The sequence below is a fragment of the Ciconia boyciana genome, chromosome 1 (assembly GCF_034638445.1).
Source record: "Ciconia boyciana chromosome 1, ASM3463844v1, whole genome shotgun sequence".
In the NCBI taxonomy this organism is placed as follows: domain Eukaryota; kingdom Metazoa; phylum Chordata; class Aves; order Ciconiiformes; family Ciconiidae; genus Ciconia; species Ciconia boyciana.
The window spans coordinates 16,501,278-16,525,129 of NC_132934.1; the positions used below are offsets into that span (position 1 = coordinate 16,501,278).

The following is a 23,852-nucleotide window of genomic DNA, read 5'->3' on the forward strand; positions in this document are numbered from 1 at the left end:
ATTGCTGGCTTGAAACTCAGAACAGACACGCAGAATGTGCACTGGTCTGTAGAAGTATCTCAGGCAATTAAGAAGTCCCCATGTTTAATCAGAATTTTTTGCTGCTGAAGTGCTGGAACAAAAAAAAGAAAAAAAAAAACCTGCAAGGAATGAAATAAGAGCCCAGCTACCACCTGGTTTCCAGGTTACAGTGCATGTCAAATATCTGTCAGTGACACCATGTATCAATTTATGACAAGCTGCTGCAATGATCTGAAAGGCCCTTGAGGCACAGAGAACAGGTAGGTCAGCAGTTGCATGCACCCCACCTCTGCTCAGCATTTGCAAGGGAACAGGCACTGTCCAGAAAGGCGATGCATTGGGTAAATTAGCTCCCTGCCCTGACATTTCTGCTTTTATTTAACTGAAATCTAATCAATGCAACAAGGAGGTGATGTTTAATCTATTCATAAGACTTAGCACATCTGAAGTTTTCTGTTTTCACAAAATTTCATTTGCCATAACGTTAGAGTTAAGATCATCATTTGTTTTAGCAGATCTGCTTTTGATTTCCTCCTGGCTTTTGCTAATTCGAAAGAACTCCATTTCTCCAGTAATGCATTTGGAATGATTTCTTGAAATCCATTCACAGCCAGGACAGTGTACACAGAGGAAATCGTATTCCTGAGGGTTAATATAAACCTAACAGAGGTTGCCTAAATTAGAAATTAAACAAAGCTTTTGAAATATTTCTTGTTTCATTTCACACCTGAGACTAATATGTTCTAATTTACATCTTTTGTATTTAAGAGACACATGTGAAATAACTGTTGAAGCATACCAAGAATTTTCATCATACAATTTAAAATTAATAGTATTGTGCAATTGAGGCTTTTCAGAACTGCAGATGAAATCCATTTGCATATTGTATCCCAAGTGTGCTTAATTCATACTTTCATTAAAAAAGAGCTCATTTTTGTTCACCTTTGTGCTATACAGTTTTAATGTATTCAGAATGGAACAAAGGTCCATATTTAAATTTATTTTCATGCCAAGTACATCCTCTCTTAAATTTAAAGCTATCTGGAAAAAAAAAACCCTCAAGTATCATAACAAGAAATTGAATAACCTCTCTTTTATTTATTCATTTCATTACAAACTCAAGAGCTGGCTGACAATATAAATAATACAAACATCAGGTATTACATGCAGATGCTACATTTACAACCTATCAGCATGTGTAAAACAAAGCAGATGAGCCACAAAATAAAAAATCTCCTAGATGTAATAAATGCTACTTTTTTTGAACCTACTCATTCCTAAGACAAACATGCTATGTATATAAATCTGTTGGATTTAATTGCACTTTGTATTAAAACAAACAAACAAACAAAAACCAAACCAAAACCCTGAAAGAGACAATTTTCTTTTTAAGTATTATTTTCTAAAATTATTCCCTTAAGTCTATTCTGGAATAAAATTAAATACTCTTCCATTCCATGTACACACTGATTTCTTGAAGAAATTGAATATTCAAATCAGAAAAAGGAAATGTAGTATTTGTACAGTAAACTCGATTCCCCCAAACCCATCTAAGTTTTGCATTTGAAATTATATATACTTCTGTAAAATTGTTGTAGTGGTGAGTTTCATACATATAGATGCACACAAGATAAAAGTGAGCAGAAGTCTTCCAGCTCTGTAAAAATCTGCTGAATTACAGAACTTCAAGTTTCAGCCCACAACACTACTGTGAACTCTTCATAAGAGACTGCTAAATTGCCATAAATAAATGTTCTTTTTATGATACATAAGCAACAGTGCTCCATGTTCCTATCACTTTCTTTTTCCACAAGAGCCTTTTTAAAATGATCTTGAGTACTAATTTGTTAATACTTAACAACATTCTTCTAAAATGACCCTCAACGCAATACAAAGGCAATGCACAAGTATAGTTTATTCAACAAATGGGCCCTTTGTAAAAACCGCATCACTATAAATAAAGCCTTGTCTCCCTAAGTGGAAGCTTTTCACCTTTTTTTTTTTTTTTTAAACAAATCCTGCTTTCCTTTAAAAAGGAAAGACCTTATTCTATTATTCTAGATCCTCAGGCTTTTGAGTCCATGCCAACCAAAGCTCTAAACATACAGTAAATCAAGAGTTTGATAAGAATAGATGTTTTTCCTCCCTCCTCCTTCCCCAGCATTTATCTACAATAAGTGTTAAAAAAAGAAATCAAATAGTTCCATATTTTATTTCATCTTTCAGGAGAAAAAACAACTGCAACAAAAGAATGTGTTTCTCCCCCATTCTAGAAGTCAACATGCAGTCTGAATCTAACATTACAGTTCGAGATGCCATTGACGACATCGACACCAACATGTACCGACCACTGTCATATCCATTAAGCTTTCAAGTTTCTCTCACTGGATTTTTGATGTTAGAAATTGTTTTGGGACTTGGCAGCAACCTCACCGTGCTGGTACTTTACTGTATGAAATCCAACTTAATCAATTCTGTCAGTAACATAATTACAATGAACCTTCATGTACTTGATGTAATAATTTGTGTGGGATGTATTCCTCTAACTATAGTTATCCTTCTGCTTTCACTGGAGAGTAACACTGCTCTCATCTGCTGCTTCCATGAGGCTTGTGTCTCTTTTGCAAGCGTTTCAACTGCAATCAATGTCTTCGCTATCACTCTGGACCGATACGACATCTCTGTAAAACCTGCCAATCGAATTCTGACCATGGGAAGGGCTGTGATACTAATGACATCAATATGGATCATCTCACTTTTTTCCTTCCTGATTCCTTTCATTGAAGTCAACTTTTTCAGTCTTCGAAGTGCAAGTACTTGGGAAAATAAGACACTTTTGTGCGTGAGTACAAACGAGTACCACACAGAGCTAGGAATGTACTACCACCTTCTCGTTCAGATTCCAATCTTTTTCTTCACTGTTATAGTAATGCTAATTACATACACCAAAATACTCCAGGCTCTAAACATTCGGATTGGTACAAGATTTACAACGGGACAAAAGAAGAAAGCTAGAAAGAAAAAAACTATTTCTTTGACCACTCAGCATGAGACTACAGATGTGTCCCACAGCAGTGGAGGAAGAAATGTCGTCTTTGGTGTAAGGACTTCTGTGTCTGTCATAATTGCTCTACGCCGAGCTGTAAAACGGCACCGGGAGCGACGAGAACGGCAAAAGAGAGTCTTCAGAATGTCCCTCTTGATTATCTCAACATTCCTTCTCTGCTGGACACCCATCTCTGTTTTAAACACCACCATCTTATGTTTGGGCCCAAGTGACCTTTTGGTAAAGTTGCGATTATGTTTTCTAGTAATGGCATACGGAACAACTATATTTCACCCTCTACTTTATGCATTCACAAGGCAAAAGTTTCAGAAAGTTCTGAAAAGTAAGATGAAAAAGCGAGTTGTTTCAATAGTGGAAGCAGATCCCATGCCAAATAACGCTGTAATACACAACTCATGGATAGAGCCTAAAAGGAACAAAAAGATTACCTTTGAAGACAACGAAGTAAGGCAGAAATGTTTAGTACCTCAGGTTGTCACTGACTAGATTTCAGTATTCACCAAAACACATCAAGTGGAATATTTGAACAAATTGTAGAAAAATACTGCCAAATAAGAAAAACTTTTTTTAACTATTGGCGAGACTGTAAATTTTCAATATATATGTTAAATAGAGTAGGTCTTGTATATTCAATTTCTTCATTATGTAAGATATATGTTGCATGGCCGTTTGTTAGCGTAACACCATGTGTATATTTGTCAAAAATATTCAAGTCCTCTTTTTTAGAAAATAAATAGCCTTAAAGAAGTGCAAACTTTTAAAAATATTTGTATGGCTCAGCTTCTCTTTAAATATAAAAGAATTTTTAAACAAAAACTCCACTCGGGAATACTTTTCTAAAGCACAAATTCAACTTTTTGCATTACATGGTATTTTTAAATTTAATTCATAAACAGTATTGAGCAGAGATATTCTGAATGCTATACAGCTACAACTTGGACACATTTTGACCTCATATTTAGATAGCTACTTATTTCAAATTTCTCCAGCATGCAATTACCATGCACATGTAGACAAAGCCATTTATGTTATGTCCTTCAATTAATGGTTCAGAATCAGTTAATTTTGATGGGGAGGGGAATCCACATTGGTCCAAAATTTGACAGTACTTTTAAGTAAAGTAAAAAGTCTTGCATATACAATCTCAGATCCACAGTTTCTACATAGAAAATACACAACATTGAACAATTATACAGAAGGAGTGGAGGGGGCAAGGGGGAAAGACAGGCTAAATGAAGGTTAAAAACCACAGAGAATAAAGTTATTGGGCTTGATGCTAAAAGACAACCAACGAACAAAGGCATTCCTGTGCGAAAGGTTAGATTTTCACACCAAAGGTGTTTAGCTAGACCTTTAGTGTGACATGAAGACCTTTTATACAGAGATTTTTCATTCATACCACCTATCTACATAGATAGATATGGCTGTCAAGAGCCACAGCTAAAGTAGAAGATAACTTTCTTGCCCTCAATAACTTTTGTATTATTTTTACTTCACTTCTCCTCTGATGGTGTTCAGTTCTAGCCATGCAACTTCTCTGTCACAAACCAATCACCAATACTGCTAGCTACCCTATTTCTGTATTTCCTGGATGGCCATGGTATACTATCATTCTACATCCTCTTTTTTCTACTTCATTTTATACCTACAATGAAGAATCAAGAAGCCTTAAGAGGTCATCATCATCCATAGCACTGTAAGCAAGAATTAAGATATTAATTCAAACAAAAGTTTGAGTGGTTTGCACCATCCCATGCTTAAAAAATTCATAATTTCAATGAACAGTGGCTACATTCATTGACTTAGGTTACCAGTTATGGGGGGGAGGGGGAAACAAAACAAAAAATTGCAAAATCTATTAGCATTATTTCACTTGTCTTGTTATATAAACTGCTCAGTGTGTCACCAGCTACCAGTATAATTCAAAGGCTAATTCTCAATAACTATTGGCTTCTATTAAAAAAAAAAAAAAGCAGAGCATATCCTTGAATATGAGAGCTAGTTTGACTAAAGTATTACATAAAAAAAGAGGATTTCTGAAGCACTTTTTTGAAGTTGCATATAAAAAAAAAAGTGTGGTTTTAAGGGAGCGAAAAGCTATTTTCCATTACATCATTAAATAATCAATCATATGTGTATTGCCAAAACTGTTTTTATGGTTAAAAAAAAAGCAGTACTTGTAATGTACCTTAGTTTACTTAGGCTCATGCCTTAGCTTACCAGAACAGAAGACTCAAAAAAATAATACAGCTCCATATTCCACAAAGACCAGCCACTTAAAATAATCCAAATTCTACCTAAAAGTTTTATTATCTAATTGATAATAATTCATTATCTAAAATTACTGTGTAACATATATTCAAACATAATTTCACTGGCTTTTTTCTAAAAAGTAGCCCAACAACACCTGCATTCAAGTGTACCACAGTGTTGATTTCATCCAAGCTACCTCTAGTTTCCTACAAGAATTTAAATCCTTCATCTTATTTGAGAGGCTGCAGGGGGAAAGTAAACTTAATGGTTTTATGCAAGAAGCTTTTTTTTTTTTCTTTAAATCCCATATGCTCCAAATTTATCACTTCAAAAACATTCTTTCAGGAATAAGCTCTTCTGAAAAGAAATGTGCCCAAAAAACCTAACCAGGAACTATTATTTTTTCTTTTTTGTAACACTTCTTCCTTTCTCTGCCTAACTATCCTCTGTATTCTGAACGCTAAAAGGAGGAGAAAGTGGGATCTCTAGGGTTAATGGCGTAATATGATTATTTCTCTTCCAATAAAGCATTCTTAAATCAATTAAAAATACTATTCATTTATTTAAAAAGAAGAAAAAAAGAAATCATAATGACCACAACACATGAATAAGCTTACATCATGTCCTTATCTGAAATAAACATTTAAGAAAAGCTTTCAGACTTGAACGGTTTCTTGACAACATGACTTTACTTTTTAAAATTAAATAAATCCTCAAGAACTACACATTTAGTGTTAAAAGCTCATTCATTAGAAAGTCAGATTCAATGAAGCAGTACTTCATAACAAAGAGAAAATGCAGCCTAGGAATTAGTCAGAGAGATTAAGTCAGGTTTTAAAGGCTATGTCTATCACAGTCATTGATTGCCTTTAAGAATATAAGCAAGTTCATTTTTACATTTACGATTCTTCATCTTTCATTAAATAAAGGAAAAAAAAAAAGGACTTACACCATGTTGGAGTACACTTTGAGGTCCACAAAAGAAAATTCTGCATAGAGCAGGGAGTAATACAAGTAAGAATATGTGCAATCCTATATACACACAGGAGTAATTATAAAACAGAATCATACATGATCTGTACCACAAAGACGACAGATTTCACAGAAACAAGACAAAATAAAGAGTAACTAGTGAAGGAACCCTGTATATCCTACAGATACCGAAAAGGATTTTATGAGGGATATGAAGGTGTGTCGTGGGTGCTTGACAGACAGACTAAAACAGAATGCAAAAATAGGCAGCATCACTGGAGAAAAAAGGGCAAATATATGCCATAGTATTGTACAATAAGAAGCCCACCACATTCTTAAAAACGATCTCACCACAGTGAGTCATTAGTTCAATTACATTTCACACCACTCAGCCTAAGGCAAGCAGAATTGTACAGGACTCTAAAAATATTAATTCCAGCAAATACATCTCAGAAACACAAGCAACCACCACCAGTTTCCACACGTTCTCCATCCCTAAAGTATTAGCTGGTATCTGACTATGTTGTCTTTTAACTTCAAATGCATTTCTGTTCAATTTTACATTGTAAAATGAGGTTAGCCCACACTAAAAATACAAAAAAGCCGAGTACAGTGCCAGTATCTATTAGAATATTCAAGAAGCACACCTTTACACACTAGTACATCACAAACCAGTGAAACAGAAATGTAAATACATCACAAATATCTAGTCTCATGTTGGCAACAATATTTACAGATTACAAGGCACTGCTACATGGTCAGAAGTTCTGTTTACTTCATTAGCACCAGGGGAATAGGAATCATTTCAGTGATTTCCAAATATATTAGATTAAAAATGTATGCATCTGGATACATATTAGATCAATACACCTCTTCCTTCATTGTTACACAAATACACACATGTACATAACACATAATTATTATACACCCATACACACCAAAAGCAGAGTTCAACATTAGCATCTATTTTATATTTATACAGAGGGGTTTTTGGTAAGAGTATCTCTAAACTGGACAGACAGGCACTATGCCCCACCATGCATATACTTAAAAGCCTTCTCTTCCCCACCACCACCTTTTTTTTCCTTTTTAAATGAAGTAATACATTCAACAAGCTATGTAATTTACCTGGGCACAAGGAATAATTTTTCTGCTCTCTTAACTGTTATGTATATCATACTGCAATGCACATAATAGTTCTTTTTCAACATCAATGTATGTGCTAGTCATCAGAACTCTTTCATAGCTGAATATTTTAGACATGTTTGTTTCCTCTGAAGAAAGCAGTTTAGTTATCAATTGCCATTAAACTCTTTTAAAAGGAGAGAACACAGCATTTTTTAGCGAAGTTTCAATGTCGTATTAAAAAATATACTAACTTATCCTTCCCTCCCCCATTGTTCAAACAAAATACCTCCAACGTATAGCTAAGGACAATCAGCTTCTGTCTTAAAATCTTCCAGCTTTATAACAGCCAAATTTCACTCCCACTTCACACATTCTGCTGTAATATCACTGAATTTATTTGTCTTACACCAACAGGAGAGAAGAATCTGACTCTGTAATTACCTTCTCCTTTTTCTACTTCACAGAACACTCATGCAATTCAAGAACCAAAATTAAACGCAGGGTTTGGGTTTTGCTTTGCTGGGTGGGGGTCTGAAATAAAAAAGAAAAAAAAGAAAAAAGAAAAAAAACAGACATAATGACTAATAGGAAAAGCAAAATTGACTCATACCCAATGAGAGTTAAAGAAGAAGGAGTGAAGTAGGTGGAGAGTATAGGTCAAGAGGAAAAGGGCAGAAGGTGGAAGGAACCGCTGTAAGGCAGCTATGGCCATCAGCACCACAGAAAGGTGGAGGGCAACATGCATCTGCCATGGAAAGAATGCTAACCTTATTTTTTAGATTATAATGAACAAAAATACAAGAAGAACTTATCTTTGAATCATCGAGTATGCATTATTCTACTACCTCTTTTCCCAGAGATAAACTATACATTTTACTGAGTACAAAGTACATACAGAGTACATGCATTCCAAGAACAGACCTGAAAATAAAATGTTATTAGATGTCTGTTCCCGGTGATAAATTTTTTAAAATGCTATTGAATTTTCCCTCAAATCCGTATTGGTCAGATAACTTCAGTTTGTCTTGATGCTTCAAGTGTGTTTCACTACCACAGTATGTTTTCAATTACTGCTTCTTTAGCTCAATTTAATTATTTTTGTAGAGTAATAAACTGAAGGAGAAATATCATTAGACATCTTTATGTTCTTTGCTAAAATTAAACTTCAGTGATTATTATAAATTGAGCCAGAATGGAAGAAATATCTTCCTGTGCATTTACTTTACAGATTTCTGTATCAGCTGTTTTCCTATTTACAAAGAAATTCTCACACAATGAAAAGAAATTCAGTTGAAATGAAAAAACACAAGATTTACAGTGAAAGTTTGTGGTAGGTACAGAGCATGAAATTATTAAAACATAATTTATTTTTTATAGTTTGAATGAATTATATCCTTTGAATATAAGCATTTCTAACTCCTCATTCTGATTCCTGACACCGCGCAGCCAGGCAAGCAGCCGGGCAGGCTGACAGCACAAGGCTGTTGGCAAACAGCACACCCTTGTTTCCTTTTCCAGCTAGGTTTTTGGAAATATACTTTTGGTTTCTGTTACCCTGCTATGATCTCTAACTTCCTACCCTATCTTGCAACAGTTTAGCTTGCTACCATATCTGATAAACAAATCAATGTCACTGCTGAAAGAACGTTATTGCTGTAAAATCTGTCACTCTGGCTATGTCAGACTGTTATTAACAGAGCAATATTAGCACAGCTTTACTTTCAACTGTACTAGGATCTCTCACAATCTGTTGTGAGATTTTACTTCAAATTAAACTCAATTAGTAGGGGGAAAAAAAAGCACAATAACTGATGACAACCTATTGCTACTCTGTACCGTGGTTTTCTTCCAAATCTTATTTCAAGATATTTTTCATAAATCCCTGTCAGAAATAAACAGAGAAGAAAGGAGAAGTAGAAAAAAAGGACAGCTTCCCACTTTAGTAAATTATTACAAGCATCAGTGATACTTAGTGCGCTGGTTGCATTTACTGGTGTGCTGAAAACATGCACAAGGAAAAAGAAAATGGGAAAGGAACACTATTTGCAACGTATGTATCATCACAAAACAAGAGGTGAATGTGAGCACTGCTGGTGTAAAACACCTTCACAGTAATGAGGAAGATCTATGATTCCTTCTAACAGCTCTAATAGATAGTAAGTGAGACCTATCAATGAATGAGAACGAACAAAATAAAAGATGTGAAAAGAATCTGTGGGCAAGGCGAAGGATTTAACAAAGCTATGTGGTTCAATAACAACAACAGTGGCTTCCACAGACTAAATACCTAACCCAAAAAGAACTCTCATGGAAAACTAATTTTTTCTGTTTTGCCAAAATACCACACACCTGCACATATACGGAGTACAATATAGCTAAAATAAGATTTAGCATATGGATTTGTTGCTACTGCAGTCAGTAAGTAAGGTATTTCATGGGAGGTTTTTTTCAGATACAACAGACTTTCTAGGAGTATCTTTGCATGTAATAAAAACAAGAGTGTTACTTGAATTATAAATTCATCTTCTCAACAGTTACCAAGCAAACATCAAATCATAAGAAATTTTCAAATTGAGTGAATCACTTCATTTTCTATGTTTAAATGGGAACAAACATTTAAGTTTAATAATTTTGACTGTATGAGGTTACGTGCCCATAAATATAAAATGGAGCTACACAGCTCATCTGCAGTCATATCAAACATGGATAAAGCACAAAAAAGTGCACATGAAGACAAATTAAAGACATCTTTAAAAAGATTAATGTATTCAGAAGCTTCCGACAAATCTTGCCTCAGTTGTACAGCTTACAGTGCAGATTCCAGAAGCAGTTTAAATAAAGTGGAATAAAAGTGGGAAACTTTTATTCAGTCACTGAGACTTTGTTATGCCCCAATTTTGTTTCAGTCAAAAATCTCAAGTTTCTACTACATCTTTAGTTTGCATGTTAGGTCAGCTAAAAATGGGGGGGGGGGAGGGGGGCGGGAGAGATGTTCTCAAATAATAGGATGTTCCTTCTTTTAATGAGGTTAGGTTTTCACATCTTTCCCTGAAATGACATGAAAAGAGATATGAGACCATGCTGTTCTTCAGCTAAACAGGGTCTACCTTTAAGATAACAAAGCCAGTAATCAGATTTGGTGCCTGTGAGCAATGGAAGGTTGGCCCTGAATGGTAAACAAATAAAAAGAGTGGACTACTGTACTTTTCAAACCATAACTGAGAAGAGTCCATAAAATTCTTGATGAAACTAATATTTGAAAATTACATGCATGAGTCGGGAGACAAAGAGGAAAAAATACTCATGTGAAAAGAGCTTATTTTTAAAGCTGTTTCCTATGTGCAAGAATTAAATCTTACTCTACACTACTCATTACTTTATATTACATACAGCAACACCTTCACTGATCTTTAAGGCAAGGCAGAAATGACAGCTACAGGAATACTGGCTCACATCCAGGACCTGAACAAAGATTAGACTTCAGTCTTGTTTTCATAGCTATTTGGTTAGATTTTTTTAACCTGAACTGGCTCACACTTCAGTTAGTTATTATGTGTAAGATTTGAACAACCAGTATTGAGGAATTACAACAAAATTTTGTACACAATCTCATTTTGCAATTATTTTATACTTCTGAATTTGCCAGGCCTCCTTTTCCAGTCCTTAGCTTTTGTCATTTCTTTCTCTGCTAATCAAAGAGCCCTTCTGCGACCCTTTATTTTCTCCCCATGAATGCACCTCTACAGTCTTAATCTTCAAGAAAAAGAGCCCATTTAATCTCCTACTGTGACACGTAGAATTACATTTATTCACAGGTATCCACAAAACTTTGTTTTTATCTGTACAGCACAATTTCCTATACCAATTGCAAAAGTACAGATTTGCCTGACATAGCTGCATGAACGCTAGAACAGAAACAACATTGGTAAAGCAATCCCAGCATGGATGCAGTCCAACTCCAACACTTTACAGAAGCTTAGTAGCATGTTTTCATATTTGTAAAAACAGTGATCATACTTTTTTCTTTTATTTAAAAAGCACATTATGTGTACTTGTTGAACATTCAAGGTGCTCTGTCTATTCACAGCTTGCTTCTCCAGTAGTCTGCCTTAATCTGAGGTGTACACCCATATAAAACTACCACTACCTTTCTTACCTCTGTTCTTCTCTTTCAGCTCCCCTAGTAAAAAAATTATCTACCAAGAACGTAGAGCAACTGTGAGGTGAGAAGATGGCTTATTTACATACTTACTTAGGGGAACAATACCTTAAGGGAGATTTAAGTCTTCTAAATTGTAGATTATGCACCTAAAATAAATCTACACTGCATCTACACAATTTCTTTAATCAAATAAGTAAAACACACACATTTGTTTGACAACACATATTTTCCATAAAAACGTAACTGACTATCATTAATTCAGCTTTACAGCCCTGAATTATTCTTTCAAATGAATTCAACTTCTCTACTATTTTTCTACAGCAGCTTTGTGTCTAACTGACTTTGATTTCAACAGAAATACCCTGTTTCTCCTTCTGAATGCTGGAACAACACAAGTTGGACTTCCCCCTTCCCCATTCAGTAAGGAGTTACAAACAAATGGCTCTGGGAAGTTAATACATTTGTATAACATCCTCCTTAGTTATTGTTGGATTACAAGGTATCCTTACTTCATGGAAGAACAAATTACCTTGCCTCCAAAAATAAAGCAAGAGCATTTACTGAAAACTCCTCCTATTCTAAATCTCTATGAACAATCTGGAAACCTATATATTAATAAGATTATTCCATGATAGGTGTCTTTCTGGTTCCTGCCAGCCATGGATTTTTCTGCAATATTTTAAATTTATCGTATCTATACTCTACACTTGTAATGCATTCAGTTGTGTTTATACATTGTTTTCCAATTATAGTTGTTGTCTTTGCTTTGTCACTATATTAGAAAAGGCCTTTAGCCAGGACTACCTTCTTTCTTGATTGCCAAAAAGCCAGTATTTCACAAGCTAATATAGTCTTCCCAGTAAGCTTTTGACTTCCAAGTTTGTCTAAATACATTTGTCCAACTACTGAACAGAAGATCCTCTGCATTGGAAAATTAACTCTTTCAAAAATGAAACATTAAACACTGGGTCTATTCTCAGTTTGCTCTATGCATCACGACTTGCCACTCTAGCAACAAGTGACTTCCAAATCCAGTAAGTTTATTTATTGTAAGAGGATCCAGAACAGTGTTTCTCCTTGTTGATAATTCCTGTGTTAGAAATTGGTGACTTTTTACCACTGGCCATAGAGGACAAATAGTCTAGGCTCCCAACACCGTTCTTCCACACATCTCAGAAGCATGCTTAGACAGCAATGCTTCCATTTTTCTGGTTTAATTCAGTGGCTTGTGAAAGTAACATCTTTTGGATTTTGTTAGCTGGTGCTCTGATCTATATGCATTTACAGCTCCTTCTACAGTAACTTCTCATTCTGTTACCCCTAATGAAATTTTCCAAACATGATTTTCTACCACCTTTATTTGATCTTCTAGTGAGCATTCTAATCAAATGCTCACTTCTTTTCCTTGGTGATCACAAGTTACCTGTCCATTTCATCCATTTCTATTCTCTCTCACTCTTTCTGAATCTGATTGTTCAAAAATAAAAAAAAGAAACTGTTTTCTCAGACATTTACACAGTACTAAAGTGTTATTTCCGAGCTAACCATGTTGTTCTTCAGTACAACCATCGGGTTATGCGCTAATAAACGCTTAAGTCCCAGCAGAAAGAAAAAGATCAGTATTATGAACTGCTTCTCAGTGTTATTTCCTTGACCACTAAACAACTGATTTCACCATTGACCATAGAGAAACAAAAGGAAGCACACATCCTCCCAGCTACCATCAGCCAACTCCCCTAGAAAAAAATACGTGTGACATTTCTCCACACCTTCCCATGGGGAAGTGATTATCTATTGAACTCAAACCACTGAGTCTGATCACCTTAGAGACAATCACTCTGGTTCTGGGAGAACTAGCCTGCAGCTTACTACTGAATTTCCAAGTACATAGATGCTCAGGAAAGGAAGAGGAGAACAGAGAAAGTTATAAATGCCAATTCCTACCAGAGCTTCAGACAGTGCATATGCAGACCCGCCTGAAACATAAAATTGCCATTTCCTTGGAGAACCTCCACACGGAGCAGAACAGACAACTAGATCCGCGCTCTTTCAGATGCATCATTCTAGCTGTAAACGGTGTCAAACTCTACAGAAATGAATTTTTCCATACTAGTTGTTAGTGTCACTGACTTGTTTGTTTGTAAGAGGTACTCTGCGTCCTAGCTCTTAACTATTTACCTTAAACTTTTATGCCTATTGAAATACAGTGAGAATACACCACCATTCAATTTAGAGATGACATCTCTCTGCTTTGCCGATATCCCTGCATTCACTTTTTATTTTAAATTAGGTAATCCAACTTGCCTTTCTCTTCATGAACATACACAGACACCTGTGAGTAGATACTTTTTTGTTTATATAATATGTAAAAGACACTACAAATTCTTTTCAAACTCTTGCCAGCTATTCTTGCCCTCTACAATGTATTGAAAATTTACAAGATGCAGAAAGATAATCTTTCAGAGATTCACAGCTAACCTCTGTCTCTCTTCCCTTCTCTCTCAGCCAAAACTAATTCTTTTAAATCCTTTTCTCATCTTTGGTGTGCACAATTTTTTTTTTTTTAAACTAATACAGACTTTTAAAGTCAGTGCACAAAACATTACTAGATTCAAAGGCAGAGCTTGCAGATATCTTTGCGTCTTGATAATTTTTGTATGTCACCTGGGAAAAAAAACCCATAGCTTTCATTTCTACTTTTAATTATGTAGTTCTATCAAAAAGTATGACTACACAGTAACAGAATACTTTGTCTCAAAACTCAAAGATGCCGTAAGATCTGTACTTGTTACACAATCATAACTGTTTCAAAGTAATTAAAAAATTTTTAAAAAACCTCTGAAGTTATATTTATCCTGTATTTGGCTAAACACAAGCACTCACAAATACAAGATTATCTATGTTACGGTTCTTCCAAATTGTTTCATATCCCTGGTCTCATGACACACCCTAGCTAACAAACACAAAAATATTTACTGTTCAAATGCTTAAAATGATCAAGGGGTAAAGCAAAAACAAGGTCCAAACACCCTTACCAGCTGGGATACCATCCCTCTGGTGGGGAACAAGCATTCCTTAACTGCAAAACAGAAACAGGTTTGGTAGAATTCCTCTCTGCTCTGTAGGGATACTTTGAGAAGAGAGCAGAAGGGGAATTTTGTAATTAGAGAAAGAGAATATAAGCATAGTTTTCAGATTTGAGAGTCACACATTTAAATTCACTAATCGCAAAACAAACAAACAAAAACTGGAAAAAGCCCACCTTATGAGACCTGGCCTTTACATTTAAGCTCATTAATGAGAAAAGATAGGATAGTGTAATTACCCACACCTCCTTCTACAACTTCCCTCTTCCATCACTCCTTCTATTCTTCATTTCCAACCAGTTCCCCTTTCAAAATTCCCAAGCCCCTGTTTCAGCCTTACCCAGGTGGGACTACAGACCCCAGATATATCCTCTGGCTCTCAAAGCCCCAGACCATCTGATACATTACCAAAGCAGATGGAAAATACTGTAGTTTCAGTGTTTTTAAGAAATAAGAAGTACTGGCTTAATCTCAAACACAGAACGCAATGTGCTACCAGGGCAAACACTCTTCGTGCCTCAAGCGCATGACAGTACACGACAGAGTTTAAATGCATATTAACTCATCCGCTGCATGACTGGTGCAGCTACTCTGCTGTCCTGATAATAATTCCTCTCCCAGCAGAAAACACTTTTCGGTAGTCCATCACATCCTCTCTCCATAGTTCTTGTCCACTATCATTTCTTTCCCACTGGAGTCCTCTGAACTGTCGGAAGCAAATAAATCAAGAGCTGTCAGGCCCCAGATTTTACTCTGTACCTGCTGAAGCCTAGCTCAGTGCAATACTAGCCTACAACTAAAACTTCTTGTGCTGGTTTTGGCTGGGATAGAGTTAATTTTCTTCATAGTAGCTGAGTATATGAGGCTATGTTTTGGATTTGTCCTGAAAACAGTGTTGATAATACAGGGATGTTTTCATTATTGCTGAGCAGTGCTTACACAGAGTCAAGGCCTTTTCTGCTCCTCACCCCACCCCACCAGCGAGTAGGCTGGGGGTGCACAAGAAGTTGGGAGGGGACACAGCTGGGACAGCTGACCCCAACTGACCAAAGGGCTATTCCATACCATATGGCGTCATGCTCAGCATAGAAAGCTGGGGGAAGAAGGAAGAAGGGGGGACATTCGGAGCAATGGCATTTCCCTTCCCAAGTAACCGTTACGCATGATGGAGCCCTGCTTTCCTGGAGATGGCTGAACACCTGCCTGCCCATGGGAAGGAGTGAATGAATTCCTTGGTTTGCTTTACTTGTGCGTGCAGCTTTTGCTTTACCTATTAAACTGTCTTTATCTCAACCCACGAGTTTTCTCACTTTTACTCTTCTGATTCTCTCCCCCGTCCCACCGGAAGGGGAGTGAGCGAGCGGCTGCGTGGGCCTTAGTTGCCGGCTGGGGTTAAACCATGACACTTCTATACATTAGATCATGACAATAATAATCATAATTTGTATTAGTAATGAAATAGTAGGGATCAGATTCAGAGTAACAGATGACAAGGAGGTTGAAAGAGCAAAGCTTTCCAGAAATATAAGGACCAAAAGGTGTGGACATCTGTAACTGGGAGCAAGAAAGAGCAAAAGACAGAAAACAGTCTTTGATGGGCCTAGAATCAGGATAAAAACTGTAAGAAATACTCCATGTGCTACAGCAAAGGGAACTTGAACACAGTGTAATTAACTTCTGGCCCAGCCTTGCTAATGGGACATCAATAACATACCTCTCAGGAACAGGTTAACACCTCAAGATAGAAAGCCGAGTACTAAATTCACTTTAAAATATCTGATATACAGCCCTCTGACAAGGTCTGTACACTTGAGACTAAAATTACCAATTGCTTAATAATACAGAAAAATCAAATTATTCTAGTAGTTATAGCTAAAAGACTAATCTCATCAAAACCAGAAATCAGCTTAATGCTAACATGAAAAAATAGTTTCATAATTCACTCAATATGGCAAATTTGAAACATGTTTATGTTTGTTTAAAGGAAACTAGACATCAAGAAAACCCACCATTACAATTAAACCTGGATTAATTTTCTAGAACTGTATGCATAAAGAAAATTAAACTTCAAGAGATCAGTACAGTTATGACTTTGGAAAACAGTGACACAGCAGTGCTACTACAATGCAGGTACACTAAGAGAAACCAAACTTTCAAAAACCTGAGGAAATGTAAATTCAAGCCCTACTAATGTAAAGGTTATATTGAAAAACAAAATTCCAACCAGATATCTTTTTCTTGTATCAATTCAAATTTAGTCTTTTCTCTCATGTGTCTGTAATTATTTAGTGTCTTCCATTGAAAATGGTTAGAAAAAGAATGCATGCCAGAGATTAAGTAAAACATTTTTACATAAAATGCTTTGTCTAACATAAGGTTTCCAAGCTAGGAATCCTAATCACAGCAAAACGCAATTTGATGGTAAAATCTGTATGTTCTGTCTGCCTTGTTCTAAGAGGGTAAAGAGGTCTTACACTATTAGCCTCTTACTAATGAAAAATTGTATTAAGTTTTGCAAGTCATTTTGTTACATGCACATTAATTCAGTATCTTAAAGTGAATAGGTCAAATTAATGAACTTGTTACATACTGTCAAGATTTTTCTTTCTTTATTTCAAAAGCCAACAAGAAAAAAATTAATATCCACAGAAGCACCTTAACTCTGCATAAAAGGTAAAGATGGCATAAAATAAAAAAAGATTACCTAGAACAAGATTGTTGTATGTATAATTGAAACAGAGAAAGAAATAAGTGGGTGGTAAAGCAACTACAGAAGAGCACAAGGACTAGCTTCTACACTCATTACACAAAATATTTGGTTGTACAGCATAATTCATGAAACACGGCTCAGCAGAAGCTTGAATAGCTCTTCCTTTTACATTAATTTACAATAAATCAAGTAGTGACTGGCAAACATGATGCCAGGAACAATACTAGAGAAAATAACAAGAGCTTCTTAGTAACCAAGAGGATTTTTTGTTAGCACTAACTATCCATAGCTTTCACGGCACTCCTTTCCTTGAAAAGACAGATCAACTAATAAAACCAGAATCTTTCTAAACATAGTAAATTGAAGCATTACAAACATGCTTTTTTCTTTTTCTTCATCAATGTATAAAATAAGAACTTCAGTTGCCTCTGTTGTATGAATGTAAGCTGAATGGTTCTATCAACATTATCACATTAAAAATAAAGAATAATTGTTTTGCAATGTATCTATCTGTCACAGAATGACCAGTATTATCCATGAGAAACATAGTATCTGGTATATATATTTACTTACTATATATTATCTAATTACTTTGTGATTAAATGCACTATTAACCATATACAGTTAATCACAATGTATCTAGAGCACCAGGCCATCATCTTCAGTTTTTACCAGAGATGCTGAAGAAGAGCAGTTCACACAGTGTATTCTGTATGTATTTCACATGTGACAGTGGCTTAGTGTTTGTGAAGAACTTCTCATTATTTTAAAAATTTTTCCCGAGTCTGATTTTGGAAAAATTAAGCTGTTATATAAAAATGAGTTCTCAGTTTCCAAACAGTACAAGACTCTTTGTTTTAAAGCTACAGATATTAAGGCTTTTAAATTATTTTGTGTGTCTGCTTGGCCACCCCACCAGAGAGGTCTTTTTGGCCTGGAATACTACAAATAAAGCTTTGCGCAACAACTTTTTGCAAAATCTTCCATTTTATGGTAACAGAGCCTCAGGGAAAACAAAACAAACCAAACCAAACCAGAAAACCACCTTATCTGAAAGGAACAACATGAAATTGAAGAACATGGAGATTACACTCAGTTACAGAAAGGCATAGTATATTTTAGCCCAATTTCAGTGAAGGTCTGGCAGTTACTGCTAACACCACCAGGGACAGAAGAAAAATGTTTTAGCAAGATATTTGCACTTACTATGGATGCAGATGTACCACCTGAAGCAGTGACATTCAAAAATAATGCAGATGGCTCCAAGACAGTAATACAATTCAGTCATTCTCAGCAGGACTAATTACCCCAGGCAAAGCATCATGCTAGCATGGCCATGTAATTTCTATTAATCAAATCAGTTCACTTACCCCTACAGAACATTGCATTGTGCTACACAGACATATGCTATCTTATTTTAGAGGACACTAGGTCTTGCACAAGGAAGTAAATTGTACTGCATCTAAATCCCTAAGCGAAAGTACCATGAAAGCAACTTTTCCCTCCAGACTGATGTGTGTTGATTCTTATGAGAAACTGCGCACAGCAATATTAATATCAACAAATCTGTCTGCTCTGTGTACTAGCAGTGAAGGACCTCACTGACATGACAGTAACCAAGTCCTTCCTCACTTTAATTGCGGTTTGATTCAACACAAGATCTGGCTTGGCAATCATACACTCCAAGTTTTTCCTTGGAATAGAAAAAAAAAATTAAGTTCATCCCTGAATATGACATGGGAAGAAGGCAGCAGTGAAAGATAGCTACCATAGTATCTATGGCAGGTGTTCAGACAGCTTACCATTGCAAATGTAGTAATACTTGTGTACAGATACATAATGCATATTTAATGTTACTTCAAAAACTGCAGCAGTTAAAATGGAATAGTTTTTATACAACAATATTTAACCTGAAGGACAAATATTACAGTCAGCCAATCTGCAATCACTTCAGAATAAGTCTTTCTGGTTTAGTCAGATCATTTACACTGTTTTAATACCCAATTAATAAGGCACACTGTGGAAACAATAGGTACAGGTAATTCCAACTTGCAATAGATATGGATGAGACAAACAAGTACAAACACTTACACTAAAATGAGTTATTTAAGTTTTCAACAGATTAGAACTGTTGTTTCCTGAATACTGACTAGTAGTGCTTAGTATTTTGATAAACACAAAACAATATTCATCATCCTTCCCAAATATTAACCATGGCCAGCAGGCCAAGGGAGGTGATTCTGCCCCTCTACTCTGCTCTCATGAGACCCCACCTGGAGTATTGCGTCCAGCTCTGGAGTCCTCAGTACAGGAAAGACATGGACCTGTTGGATCGGGTCCAGAGGAGGGCCACAAAAATGGTCAGAGGGATGGAACACCTCTCCTTTGACAAAAGGCTGAGAGAGTTGGGGTTATTCTCCTGCAGATGAGAAAGCTCCGGGGAGACCTTATTGCAGCCTTTCAGTACTTAAAGGAAGCTTATAAGAAAGATGGGGACAAACTTTTTAGCAGGACCTGTAGCGATAGGACAAGGGATAACAGTTTTAAACCAAAAGAGGGTAGATTCAGACTAGATATAAGGAAGACATTTGTTACAATGAGGGTGGTGAAACACTGGCACAGGCTGCCCAGAGAGGTGGTAGATGCCCCATCCCTGGAAACATTCAAGGTCACGTTGGACGGGGCTCTGAGCAACCTGATCTAGTTGAAGATGTCCCTGCTCATTGCAGGGGGGTTGGACTAGATGACCTTTAAAGGTCCCTTCCAACCCAAACTATGATTCTATGATTAAAAACTTACAGGAGTAAATTAACATCTTTCTTAAAAACAGTTGGGTCACTGAGAAATGGATAGCTTGCCTTCTTTCCTGGCAAAGGAAAAAAAAAATTAGATACACAACATTTACATTCACATAATCAGTACCACCTTCCTTCTGTTCACTGCATCCTCCTAGAGAACACTGACATAACAGTTTTGAGGGTCAATTTTTGCAGCACTCCAGTAATAGGATGAACCGTTTGAAGTTAACTTGAATGTCAGTCACATAGTGAGTAACCAGAAGAGAAGTAATTGTGTCAGAGGGGTGAGCTGAAGGTCTTTGAGATTTATCTACTATTTCATCTGAAGGAGTGATAAGAAGAGGCTGAACTAAAGTGATGGCATGAATTTTCCAGTCACACTGTCCTAATATTCCAGGAGGTATCTGGGCACAGTGCCCAACAAACCAACTTGTGGGAAGCAAATTTTACATCAACAGTGTAAGTAAAAAAACAAAACCAAAAACAAAACACCACCAAAAAACAAAACCAAAACTTCCCTATAATACATTTTCTATTGAGTTGGGGGGGGGGAGAAGAGCATCTCTGCGAGAAACAAAGGACTGGTAGCAGGTCAGCCTTCTTAGTCCTGCTGCTTCAAGGCAAAACCACCTGTATCTAAACTATTCCTGATACATGCTTTGTCTAAACTGCTTTTAAAAAAGGTTCACATACCGACTTCACAGCTCCTCTGAAATTACCATTATCGGCAGAAACCTTTCCTAACATTTTAGATAAAAATTTTCTTTGCTTCATGTCGGGCCTATTACTTACTGTTTCAATCACAGTGGATATGGAGAGCCATTTACTCCTTTCCCTTTTGAAAAAGTTTTATTTATCTGAAGAATGTTACTCTGTCTCTCAGACCCCTCTTCTTCTTCTCCAAACCAAAGAGCCACACAGTTCAGTTCCTCCACGCACTGCCCATCCTTGAGACCTTCAGCCATCATTACTGCTGTACTTAGGACTTCCTCCAATTAACTTACATCTTCCTTGAATGAGGTGCATCAAAAGGGATTTGATACTCCAGCTGAAGCATGAACAAAAGATTTGTTTCAAGCGCCTTGCACACAACACCGTTCCTTATAAAGATCAGTACAAATTTCATTGCCAACAATGTCATGCTGCTACAAAACAAATGAACAAGTGGCTTGCACTCAATTCATGAGGAGCTATCAAGCCTCTCTGAGAACTGTTATCCATACAGTCATTTCTCCTATTCCTGATGTTAACTACAACTATTTATTGCTAGGACTTTGCACTTGTCTGGAAGACAAATGAAATCAGTTCAGCTAAGACGTATCTCCAATTTGCTAAGTATATTCTTCACTCTAATCCTGTTTCCCAACATACTTTCCATTCTTCTCTGCTTGATTATTACTTGTAAATTTAATAAGGATATACCGTATTACATCACTCAAATCATTAATGAAAACACGAGCCAGCTGCAGAACACATTTCAACAAAACCCCACTTGATACATTGCTGGGCAACAGTGAACAACCGATGATGACTTTTGGGGTATGACTTTCTCAAAACTTCTGCATTAATTGCACAACATTTTCATCTGGATTATATTGTTGATCCTGCTAGCGTGACGAGGTGTCAAGAGCCCTATTTAAATCAAACTACAAGACGGTCATTGATCTGTCTAGTTCTAGGACCTGTTACGCTGCCAGCAAAGAAAATGTGGTTGGTTAAACAGGATTCATTCTTGATAAATCTATGTGGCCTACTATTTAATAGCACTTCATATTCTAGACCCCTACAAATAGTTTATTTGTTCTAGAGTTTCTTTGCTTAAGGAAGTCAAGTTAGTTTGAGTTGTCTAAATAAAATAGGAGCCAGTGAGTTCTATTTTCAATAAAGCAAGCTCTCCTGTCTTCTGGAATCTCATCTTTCTCCCCAGGAGTTCCTAAAGATAACCATTAAGAACAAAGAGATTACTCTAAAAAGCAGTTGAGATACATTAGGATGAATATACATACTGTTTATATTTGTTTTTAGAAATATTTATATACATAAACATAACATACATATGCACGCAAAGGAACACACTCTCCTTTCTATGGAATAGGTCCATGTTTTAACAGCAACAGAGAAAAAGAAAAAAAAAATAGACTTCTTAAGTTTAAAATATTTGGAAAGATTTTGCTCTATTTAATGTCATAAGCGATTTCAAAGATGGGGAAAACACAGATCATGTGACATTACTACAACACATTTCTGCAAGAACTAAGTGTAAAAAGAAACAGTGAATTTTCACAAAGAAATTTAATTCTCTGCCTCTATCAAGTATTATTTTGTATTACTGTATGATACAAACTGGGTGACAAGAGATGCAATACTATAGATAACATCACAATCTTTACAACGGTGTTCCCTTTCAGTGGAAACTCCAGGGTACTACATGTAGTAGGAACACTAGAAAAGCACACTGAGACAGCGAAACTTCAATACTGGACGAGGCAAGGTCCCACCAATGCAATCCCCGTTAAGGCAGGCAGGCAAGAGGTCATTTTCCTCCTCCCATTTCCTCTAATTTTTAATTACCAGACATACCAGCTATATCCAGGCTTTTTCTTGTTTAAATGATATCATGACATATCTTGTTTACATTAGGAAGGCACTAAGTCCAATTTTTTTCTAGCCTCCACAAGAGAATTTTTTAGGCCCAAGATCACTGTCACCTTTGTGCAGATGTCACTAGTTCTGGAGTGCACTTTAGAAGACAGGGCTACCACCCCCTACATTACACCAGCTACAAAGAGGCCTTCCAGGCATAGTCAAAAAACTTCTTTCAAATTATATTTCACCCAGTATCATGCATATCCTCACTAATTTCACTTTTCTCCATCCAAACTACACTTCTTTACAAGTATCATCAAAACTGAGCTTATTTCTTTGAATTTCCCTTAAGTCTTCTATTGTCACATTAAGCCTAAATAACTGCCACGTGTAAGCTTTGCTCCCTCTTTATAAAGAACACAATACATATGTAGGGTTTTCTCCATTTTAGCTAGACTTCCATAACTGATAATATTTTGCCTTTTCTCTACAATTATTTAGCTTTAAAGTAAGGTCATAGTCCTATCCTCCCCCATCCTCTCTTCTCATAAGTTACAAGGAAGGCAGTATTGTCCTGGAGCATTGAAGACACCCAAAACTGTGTTTCAGTAAGACTCCTTCCCCTTCATTTTATGGCTGCACAGCTTAGTCACAGACTAACAGTGAGTTTACAAAAGAGCAAAATTATGGCTGCTGTGAGAGCCTGCCTACAAGTATTATATGCTCACAAGGTCATTCAAGCAAATAAATTCACTTGCTGTGAAATAAATTAGAATACAACCATATATAGAGACTAGGAGTTTATTATAATTAAAAGAAGTCTAGGCATTTATACGAATAATGATGAAATCAGTTATAGGTATTTAACAAGCAAAAGATATAAATCCTTTGTTGTCCAGAGCTAGCTCTGTAACTGATAGATGGAATTAACAACCTGTCCACAGTCAAGCTAGCCATTCGCTGCACAACTAAGAATTTTTTCATCTTCATCTCATCAGTTATTGGCCACTGCTACTGACAGTAATTTCTGCATACACACATAGAAGACAGCAGATTTTTTAATACCTGC

At 36.2% G+C, this 23,852-nt stretch overlaps 2 protein-coding genes across 4 annotated transcripts in view; one reads left to right on the forward strand and one right to left on the reverse strand.

Moving 5' to 3' along the window:
* The window catches only part of COG5 (component of oligomeric golgi complex 5), a 192,517-nt gene that overhangs the window by 154,069 nt on the left and 14,596 nt on the right, over positions 1–23,852 (reverse strand). The window lies entirely within an intron of this gene.
* Positions 2,273–3,574, forward strand: GPR22 (G protein-coupled receptor 22). The gene has a single exon (XM_072859675.1). It carries the CDS (start codon positions 2,273–2,275, stop codon positions 3,572–3,574), a length of 1,302 nt encoding a protein of 433 aa, XP_072715776.1.